Source organism: Otolemur garnettii, unplaced genomic scaffold (genome assembly GCF_000181295.1).
Source record: "Otolemur garnettii isolate 467f Iridium unplaced genomic scaffold, OtoGar3 scaffold00125, whole genome shotgun sequence".
NCBI classification, from domain to species: Eukaryota; Metazoa; Chordata; class Mammalia; order Primates; family Galagidae; genus Otolemur; species Otolemur garnettii.
Window position 1 is genome coordinate 1,409,093 of NW_003852520.1, and position 10,419 is coordinate 1,419,511.

General features: G+C 43.2%; 1 protein-coding gene across 1 annotated transcript in view; it reads right to left on the minus strand.

Moving 5' to 3' along the window:
• The window catches only part of NUP107 (nucleoporin 107), a 58,634-nt gene extending 49,570 nt beyond the window's left edge, over nucleotides 1-9,064 (minus strand). The window contains exons 1-5 of the mRNA XM_023517917.1: nucleotides 8,950-9,064; nucleotides 7,151-7,242; nucleotides 6,328-6,414; nucleotides 5,047-5,162; nucleotides 416-560 (exon numbers count right to left, since the gene is read on the minus strand). Coding sequence (XP_023373685.1) covers nucleotides 416-560; nucleotides 5,047-5,162; nucleotides 6,328-6,414; nucleotides 7,151-7,242; nucleotides 8,950-8,957 — 448 coding nt within the window. The 5' untranslated portion in view covers nucleotides 8,958-9,064. The remainder of the gene's footprint in view (nucleotides 1-415; nucleotides 561-5,046; nucleotides 5,163-6,327; nucleotides 6,415-7,150; nucleotides 7,243-8,949) is intronic.
• Nucleotides 9,065-10,419: the final 1,355 nt, after the last annotated feature.

The window sequence follows — 10,419 nt, forward strand, 5'->3', positions numbered from 1 at the left end:
GAGGCAAGAGAATCACTTAAGCCCAGGAGTTGAAGGTTGCTGTGAGCTGTGATGCCATGGCACTCTATCAAGGGTGACAGCTTCAGGCTCTGTCTCAAAAAAAAAAAAAAAAAGTGTAGGCATGCCCATAACTAATCAGCTTGATGAAAATAGGCCATGGATAGAAGGAAGACCCTGTGAAGACACCAAGTACGGCCATCTGCAAGCGCGGAGAGAGGTTCAGGAAGAGCCAACTCCACCTACACCTGTGTGGTGAGAAAACAAATTTCTGTTGAGTAAGCCACCTGCCCCTCTCACACATGCTAAACGGGGAGGGAGGAAAAGACATTATAATGACATTCAGGAACAGGAAACAGTTTCTTTGATCTTAATAAAATGAAAAGCTACTTTGTCACAAAGCTTGAAGCCACTTTACCAGCTTCTCCGGGATCATCCTCATGTAACATGACAGCACTGAGAGTTACATCTTCTGTTACGTTGTGGGGCTCTGCATTTGTGAAGAGCCCAGAGCGCTGTGGCCATAACGCAGCTGCCCAGTTACTGTCATCCAGGTTAGTCACCTTAAAAAGAAAGAAAAGGAAGGAAGGGGGGAGGAAGGGTAGACGAAAAGAAAAAGAAAAAAAGAGAGAGAGAAAGAAAGTGATGGTGTTATTGCCATTGAGTAAATAATATTGAAGGAGGTTTAAAAAATTGTTTCCATGTCTGTGTTTTTCATTTTTAAAAGACAGCCAGAGAGGTTATTTTGTTAAGAAAATTATGTTTTGGCTCGGTACCCATAGCACAGTGGTTATGGCACCAGCCACATACCCTGAGGATGGTGGGTTCGAACCCAGCTAAATGACAATGACAACTGTAACAAAAAATAGCTGGGCATTGTGGCAGGCACCTGTAGTCCCAGATACTTGGGAGGCTGAGGCAAGAGAATCGCTTAAGCCCGAGTTTGAGGTTTCTGTGAGTTGTGATGTCATAGTACTCTACCCAGGGGGACATAGTGAGACTCTGTCTCAAAAATAAATAAATAATAGGAAATTATATTTTGTTAATTATGTTCTTCTTTGTACTAGTCTATGCTTTCAGAAGAAGCCAGTAACATTTTGTAAAATGTTCACATGTAATAAAATTCAAGCTAATAAAGTCCTATCTAAGTTCACCTTAATTTCTCAGCTTTCAGAAATTGTACCAGACAAATGACCTAGTTGCTCTTAAACAAGGATTAGGGAGGAACTAATAGACTAAAAGATGTAAGAGATGTATCACACAAATGCAAAGCGCTGACCTTGTTTGAATCCTGGTTTAAATAAACAAAATTTAATATGACTAAGGAAATCTGAAGACTTAATGAAATATATAGGAGTACGTATAATATGGTTATTTGAAACAAAAGACGTGTGTGTGTGTGTGTGTTTTATTAGTACTGTACTTATATTAAGGAGAGCATATTACTATGTATCACAAATATGGAATCAAGTATTTATGGATGAAATGGGATATCATGGAATTCCAAAGGAATGCTAGAAAAGTTCATGTGGGTATAGATCAAACTACATGTTGGCAGGTGCTGAAGTTGGGCAATGGGACCATGGAGCCCCATTCTGCTATTCTACTTTTTAACATGTTTGAAAATACCCGTAACAAAAACTTTTTAGGGCAGGCACAGTGGCTCATGCCTGTAATCCTGGCAGTCTGGGAAGAGTGCTCAGAAGTTCAAGACCAGCCTGAGGTACAGCAAGACCACCTCTTTAAAAAACAGCCAGGCATGGGTGGCGCCTATGGCTCAGTGGGTAGGGTCCCAGCCCTATATACTGAGGGTGGCGGGTTCAAACCCGGCCCTGACCAAACTGTAACAAAAAATAGTTGGGCATTGTGGCAGGCATCTGTAGTCCCAGCTACTATGGAGGCTGAGGCAAGAGAATTGCCTAAGCCCAGGAGTTAGAGGTTGCTGTCAGCTGTGTGACACCACAGCATTCTACTGAGGATGATAAAGTGAGACTGTCTCTTCCAAAAACAAACAAACAAAAAAAAAACAGCCAGGCGTTGTGGTGGGTGCCTGTAGTCCTAGCTACTTAGGAGGCTGAGGCAAGAGAATTGCTTGAGCCCAAGAGCTTGAGGTTGCTGTAAACTATGGCACCACAGCACTCTACCACCAAGGGTGACAAAGTGAGATCTGTCTCAAACAAACAAACAAAAAAAAGATTTAAAAAAAAATCTTGATTTAAAATCTAGGCAAGAGCAACAATAATAATTTTATCTTTATTTTTTTTTGAGACAGAGCCTCAAGCTGTTCCCCCTGGGTAGAGTGCTGTGGCATCTCAGCTCACAGCAACCTCCCACTCCTGGGCTCAAGCGAGTCTCCTGCCTCAGCCTCCCAAGTAGCTGGGACCACAGGCGCCCGCCACAATGCCTGGCTATTTTTTGGTTGCAGCCATCATTGTTGTTTGGCGGGTCCAGGCTGGGGATTCGAACCCGCCACCTTAGGTGTAGGTGGCTGGCGCCCTAGCCACTTGAGCCACACGCACCGAGCCAATAATTTTATCTTTAAATGAGTCTCCCCAGCTGCGTACAGTGGCTCAAGCATGTAATCCTAGGACTCGAGGAAGCTGAGATAGGAGGATCACTTGAGGCCAGAAGTTCAAGACCAGCCTGAGCAAGAGCAAGAGCAAGATCCTGTCTCTACAAAAAAATAGAAAAATTAGCTAGTGTGGTGGCGCACACCTGTAGTTCCAGCTATTTGGGAGGCTGGGGCAACAGGATCACTTGAGCCCAGGAATTTGAGGTTACAGTGAGCTATGATCATGCCACTGCACTCTAGCCCAGGTCATACTCAAAGACTATCCCTCAAAAAAAGAACAACAAAAAACAACAAACAAACAAACCCAAAAATAGTCTCCCCAAGGAAAAAGAGCTACTGATAGACACTGAGACCCTGAGTATTCATGCAGAGTAACTATGGGGTAGGACACTTTCACTTGCAGCTTTTACACATTAATAGTTCACGTCCAAGTACTTAGCTTTATTAGTATAAGAATAAAACTGAGTATCTTAAATCGTGACATTTTACTCTCAGAAAAATACTTTGGTCCACAATCAAATCTTGATAGGCAGACCTATGGTAAAACTACTAACATAGCAAAAACCTTTACTTCCTTTAGGGCAACCCATATCCAAGAACACCTATCATGGCTGATATTAAAATTAGCAATAGGCTGGGAGCAGTGGCTCATGCCTGTAATCCCAGCACTCTGGGAGTCTCAGGTGGGTGGACTGCTCGAGCTTAGGAGTTTAAGACCAGCCCGAGCAAGAGCAAGGCCCAATTCACTTATATTTTTAGTAGAATAAGAAAACACTGCAGAAATAACAAGTTTCATAAGCAAAGTAAAATTGTTGAATGACTGGATCACTGTTTAGATATTAACACTGCAGGGGCGGGGCACAGTGGCTCATGCCTGTAATCGCAACACTCTGGGAGGCCGAGGCAGGTAGATCACCTGAGCTCAGGAGTTTGAGATCAGCCTGGGCAAGAGTGAGATCAGTCTTGAAAAATACCCAGGCACTAGGGCAGGCGCCTATAGTCCCACCCACCTGGGAGGCTGAGGCAAGAGGATCACCTGAGCCCAAGAATTTGAGGTTGCTGTGAGCTATAACGCCACACCTCTCTACCAAGGGCAACAATGTAAGACTGTCTCAAAAAAATAATTAAATTAAATTAAATTAAATTGGGTGGTGACTTTGGCTCAGTGACTAGGGCGCTGGCCCCATATACTGAGGGCGGTGGGTTTAAAGCCAGCCCCAGTCAAACTGCAAGAAAACAATAGCTGGGTTGTTGTGGTGGGTGCCTGTAGTCTTAGCTACTCAGGAGGCTGAGGCAAGAGAATCACCTAAGTCCAAGAGCTGGAGGTTGCTGTGAGTTGTGACGTCACAGCACTCTACTGAGAGTGACAAAGTGAGACTCTGTCTCTAAAAAAAGAAAATAAAATAAACAAATAAAATAAAAATAAAATAGATATTAACAATGCGAAAATCCACAAGACTAGAATAAATTCTTTTTTTTTTTTTCCTTGAGACAGAGTCTCAGCTCTGTCATCTGGGCTAGAGTGCCACACCTCAGCCTATCTCACCACAACTTCAAATTCCTGGGCTGAAGTGATCCTTCTGCCTCAGCCTCCTGAGTAGCTGGGACTATAGGTGCCTACCACCATGTTCATCTAATTTTATATTTAGTAGACACAGTCTAGCTTTGCTCAGGCTGGTCTCTAACTCCTCACTTCAAGCAATCCTACTGCCTGGGCCTCCCACAGTGATAGGATTACAGGTGTGAGCCACCTCACTAGGGCCCACAATAATAAATTTTAACAACTGATTTCACCTTCTGTGACAGAGAGAGGTTTAACACAAAAACCATCCTTCAAAATCAGCCTAATTTAGACAATTTTGCATGAACATAAAAATCTCTTTGCTTTTTGAATAAGCACAGAGCCAAAGACAGGGGCACCATTTTTGTCTTGTTTTGGGTACTAAAGATGTCATAGTACTCCAGTACTCCAACAAGCTCTTCTGTTTCCTTCTCAGACATGATTCTTTTTCTGGGGAGCACTTCTCACATTCTGCATGACAGTTCAGACAACATTTCTTCCAGTATTTTCAATACTGTACTCATCTACTTGTCCAACTTTCTCTTATCTCTTTAACCCACTGTACTCTTCTTCCTAACAGTCTTCATCTATCACTCGTGAATTCCTAACTCTACTATGCTTCAAAACAGAGCTTAGTTTTTATAGCCATCAGCAACTGACCACAGACTATATTTCTTCTGGTCAGCAAACTGCCAGATTAAAACACTCTATCTGCATCTAAATGTTGCTGGTGTCATAGTTTCCATGTGTGACATGAGATGCCTAATGTGTTAAGGTTTTTAAATGTTTAATTAATCATTTCAATCCACATAAATTAGTTATGATATGACTTCAATTTTCATTAGAAGGCTTTTACGTCAAAAATATTATGCTCTTATAAAAAAATAAGAATTTTCAGTCTTATTTTTCTACATACCATGGACAGATTTCCCAAGAATCCTGAAGACTGTGTAAGCCGGGGCGACCTCCCTCCTGTTCCAAGAATGCAGGAAATATCTGGCTGCCTTAGTAGGCTTCGGTTTGGTGGGGTAACTACAAACAAGAGGTTAGTGAAAGAACTCAAGGTGCATGAACACTGACTATCAAAATAAAGTAGGCAAATAACAAAGAAGAAATTATTGTATTTAATTAAATTCTAACCAAATAAATACCTTACCTGTTAACATGATACAAAGATTTAATTTATTTTTCTAAATTTGAGCTCTTGGTACTACTTATCCTATCACACTATAAATACAGATGCTTCCATTACAACATAATGAGCAGTTCAAGACCCTAACGAGTTAATGGGTTGTTCACACTCTGATTTCATAAAGCACACCAAGGTAATACGGCATAGCAGGCATCAACTCTGGAGTAAATAATCATTGAATCCTAGTTCCAGTATTTACATACTTATTGCTTACATTAACTAGCTTCTGTAATTATGCTTCTAGTTTTGATAGTTAATATTACCTACATCACAGTTACTGTAAAGTACAGTGCCTTACTCATGACAAGGGTTTTACAAATAATAACTGCACTCATTATGACTTACATCTAACGATTGATATTATAACCAAATACATTTATTACGTGTAAAATGGTAGCTGCTATTATAATAATTTTTTTTTTTAAGACAGAGTCTCATTATGTCACCCTTGGTAGAGTGCCATGGCATCACAGCTCACAGCAACCTCAAACTCTTAGGCTTAAGCAAATCTCTTGCCTCAGCCTCCCAAATAGCTGGGACTATGGGCGTCTGCCATAATGCCCAGCTATTTTTTGACTGCAGTTGTCATTGTTGTTTAGCAAGCCCAGGCCAGGCTCAAACCCACCAGGCCTTGGTTTATGTGGCCAGCACCTTACTCACTGAGGTATGGACGTCGAGTCTGCTATTATAATTATTATTAAAAGCTTTAAAAGCGGGCAGTGCCTGTGGCTCAGTGAGTAGGGTGCCAGACCCATATACCGAGGGTGGCAGGTTCAAACCCATCCCTGGCTGACCTGCAACCAAAAAATAGCTGGGAGTTGAGGCAGGTACCTGTAGTCCTAGCTACTCAGGAGGCTGAGGCAAGAGAATTGTTTAAGCCCAGGAGTTGGAGGTTGCTGTGACCTGTGATGCCATAGCACTTTACCAAGGGCAACAAAGTGAGACTCTGTCTCTACCAAAAAAAAAAAAAAAAAAAAAAAAAGCTTTAAAAGCAAAAAATCTTACAAGGCTGTCGAAATGAGCTGGGAGTTCGAGGGATAACCTGGTTTTTTGGTGTGATATTACCAAAATTATCCTCTTGGGATGCCCGAACTGTAGGAAGAGTTAAGGCAAGTTTTCCAAGCAAAACAGAGATCATTAAAGTTGAAATCAACCATATTTTTACTATATAAATTATATAAACATGTTTCAAGTACAAGATACTTTATGGCTATCATTTGTCTGTGCAGAGAGTAACTAATTCCACCGGCCATTTCATTTCCCAGATGTCAGTCTTAGATCACATTGAAATAGTTTTTAGTCAGATTTCCAATTAAAAAAGGAAAACATCGTCTCAGCAGATACTAACCATAACAGAATATCAGTAAAATGTAATATCCTTAATTTCAGGGAAACATAATTTTTGTTTTTGAGACAGAGTCTCACTTTGTCACCCTAGATAGAATGCCATGGTGTCACAGCTCAAGGCAACCTCAAACTCTTGGGCTTAAGCGATTCTCTTGCCTCAGCCTCCCAAGTAGCTGGGACTACAGGTACCCACCACGATGCCTGGCTATTTTTAGAACCGAGGTCTCCCTCACTCTGGCTCAGGCCTCCCAGAGCGCTAGGATTACAGGTGTGAGACACCATGCACAGTGAGGGAAACATAATTTTAATCTCATTAAATTTCAGCATTGTGTTTACAAAATAACATTTGTGGAGTGAAGAAAACCTGATTCCTATAGGATTCTATAACTAATATTTAATACCGTTCATAAAAAGAAATTTTCTGATGCCGATCCCAAATAAGTTTCAATTTTTACTTTGATGCTTAAAATGCAAAGGATACTTAACACTCTTTTTTGAGCACTCTGTTTCCGAGCAGTCCGAGTCACCTCTGCCTCCCGGATCACAGGAGATGAAATCTCTCCAAAGCCACTTCTAAAAACAGTATAATCATGCTCATGTGAATGAGAATGTGACGTTTACAGAGAATTGTATCATCATGATTAGCACAAAGGACCCTGAGTTATAGTACAGGTCATTCCAGCAGCCAAGGCTCATATTTTTTTTTTTGCTGAGAATGCCCTCTTAGTTCCAAATCCTGCTTACTCCTCAAAGTGCCACTCAAATCTTACCCACACAAAGACTTCTTTGACATTCTAGCGATATGTTATTTTCTCCTAAGGAATTATTATTTCAACACTTGGAATCTATGTTGTTTTAGGTAATTGCTTCAAAAAGGTAAATCTTTCTCCTGTTGGACTGAAGAATTACCTAATTGCCAGACTCTCTCTTAAAAGATTGTCTGCAGTCTCCAAAACACAGGAAAACCTCCATAGCGTACCAGCTACTTACACTGACCACCTCCTTAAATTGACCTAATTTACATAGACTGGACATGTAACACATGAAAAAAAAAAAAGAACAAATGAGATGGGAGGGTAAGTAAAAGAATTCTAGTATGTAAATTGGAAATAACCAAGTTATTTCTCCCCAGTGTCTCCCCTGTCCTACTCCTCCCTGTCATTCTCACTTGAAGGTCTAGAAACTAAATTGTGTGGATTAGAAGACCTGTGTTTTAAGACAAGAATCTAATACACTTTTCCTCCACTTAAAACCTTCAAATAGCTCTCTGTCGCCTATAGAATCAAGTTCAAATTTCCTAGCAAGATACTTACAACACGATCCCAGTTTAGGGGATCAGCCTTGTGTGTGTGTATGTGATCTTCCAGCTACATAAAGCATATGCTTTTTTAAATATCCTCACACCTTTCAGCATGTTGTTGGCTTTATAAGAGGCGTACATTTGCACCTACTTTCTCTTCAAACAGCCTCATGGAGGCTAGTGTTGGCAAATTGGTTCTTCCGTTTATTAGCTTCTTAACTTTGGGCAAGTTCCTTAATCTCTTATAGCCTCAGTATGGTCTATGAAAAGAGCATGACAGTACCTATCCTCATAGGATCGTAAACAAGCTAATAAGGCATATTCAAAGCCTTTAGTACAATGGTCGTCACACAGTTGGCACTCAATGTTTCTGAGTAGTAATGATGCACTATTATTATTCAAAGACCAGATGGAAAGTTACCTTCTTTGAGAGATCTTCCTGCTAGTTATCGTAACAGGGAGACTTAATTGCTCCAAGACACATATCAACTTACATTGCCTCCTCCGTTATATCACTAATCCCCCAAGATTACCTTGAATAACTAATGAGTGTCGCAGGAAGCTAGCACAGTGCCCTGCTCCCAGGAGTGGGCACCGGGGTGGCACCTGGAGTCAGAGTCTGGGCTGAGGTCCCAGCCTCGTCACCAGCTGGCTTGTGACCTCAGCCTGGGCTCTTCGAATCTCGAATGCCGGGCCACCACCTACCCCGCCCATCCCAGGAGCGAACAATGATGCTTCCCGAGAGCGCCTAACAGAACGCAGTTCACCGAGAACACGGGGAGTTGTCGTTCTCGCCACCAACCCGCGCGGCTTTTCCTCCATCAGTCGTCGCATCGCCCAGGCGGGGAGGGGGAAGGTGTCGCGGAGGCAGCCCCGGGACCTCCGCAGCTCCTTCGCGGAGTGTGGTTTCACCCTGTTTCATTCCGCCAAAAGGCGAGAGGAACAAGACCGCACACACAGCTGTCACCACCAACACTGACCTGTCCATGGCTACAACCTTGTCCACCCAGGACCAAAGTCGCCTCCAGCTTAGCCACCGCCTTTCAGCCTTTCCGCTCTCCGGAAACAAACCCTTCGACCCGGAAGTTCCCTCGTGCTAACCCAGCCCCAGAGAAAAGGGGCGGGGGGAAGACCTAGCTGTCCCATCAGCGCATGCGCGACTTCTTCCGCCCACAGCCGCAGTTCCCGCGGGCGCAGGCGCGAAAGTTTGCCAGTGAACACGAGGGTCGGGCGGGTCCGGCGGGACGGGGCGTGTCGGGGGCGGGGCTCGGCGCACGCAGCCGGGACTCGGGGCAGCGGCTCAGCGCGCGAACGCTGCGGGCGCGGTGCAGGCACTGGGCTCGCAAATTGATCCGCCGGAAAACGTGCAGTGGTTTCCCGATATTCTCAGTCAGAAAGCGCCTGCTGTGGGGGTTCAGATGCTCGGGCTCTGCCCCGCACCCTGGGGGTTTCCATCAGTGCATTCATCTCCTTGGGGCGTGTCCCCCTACGGTTTTGACACTGTTTTCCATAATTGCTGTTTGTCCTTTCCGTATTAAAGAGAAAAGGATCACCTGTCAACAGTCATGAGCCAGCATAAAAGATGATGGTATCGCCCTCTATTTCGAAGTCTCGTCCAGGCCAAAGGTGGTCTATTCTGGCCTTGAAGGAATCAGTCAAATTTTGTGTTGGTTCTTGCTTCTCCCAATTTGAAAGCGGTGACTGTTTATTAACTGACCCGATTTCAAAAATAATGGTAGACACCTTGTAGTTCAGCCGTCTAGTACGACTGTTGATCTGGTCTTTTCTCCACCTTCTACCAACTTGGTGGTCTGGCTCTTGAGTCACCTTGTGGGGAAGTAATTTGAAGGTCAAGGAAGTTGTTTGACTCTTTAAGGCGTTTTCTAACAGTATGGATCTCGTGAAACAAATCCCTCAGTCAGATGATAGAGACCATATTTGCCAAGAGGTTGATCTAGCAGCCAAGGAATTATCTGTCAAAGCAATTCGCTTCGTATTGATTTTACCATAACCACACTCGTAGATCAGTTCATTGATACTGATTTTGGTTTTGGGTTTCCCCCTGCAATATATATGCTTCAACAATTCTCTGCGTGTAACCGAAGCCATGTTGAGTTTAACAAAATTACCATTGAAGATCTGAAGAAGCAAAGGAGCGGCAACACCGTTCAGATTTTGTGCTGCATCACTGATATCTCTGATCCTGAGGACAAATGACAGTTGGGTTCCACAGGGACACAGGTGATGCCACCTTTTCTTATCAGCTTGGCCATTTGAATCTCAGTTCTGGACGCCTGCGTTCCGTGTGGTAATGCTTAGTTTTTTCTTTTTTTTTTGAGACAGTCTCACTATGTCACCCTCAGTAGAGTGCCAGGTGATTACAGCTCACAGCAACCTCAAACTCTTGGGCTTAAGTGATTCTCTTACCTTAGCCTCCCTAGTAGCTGGGA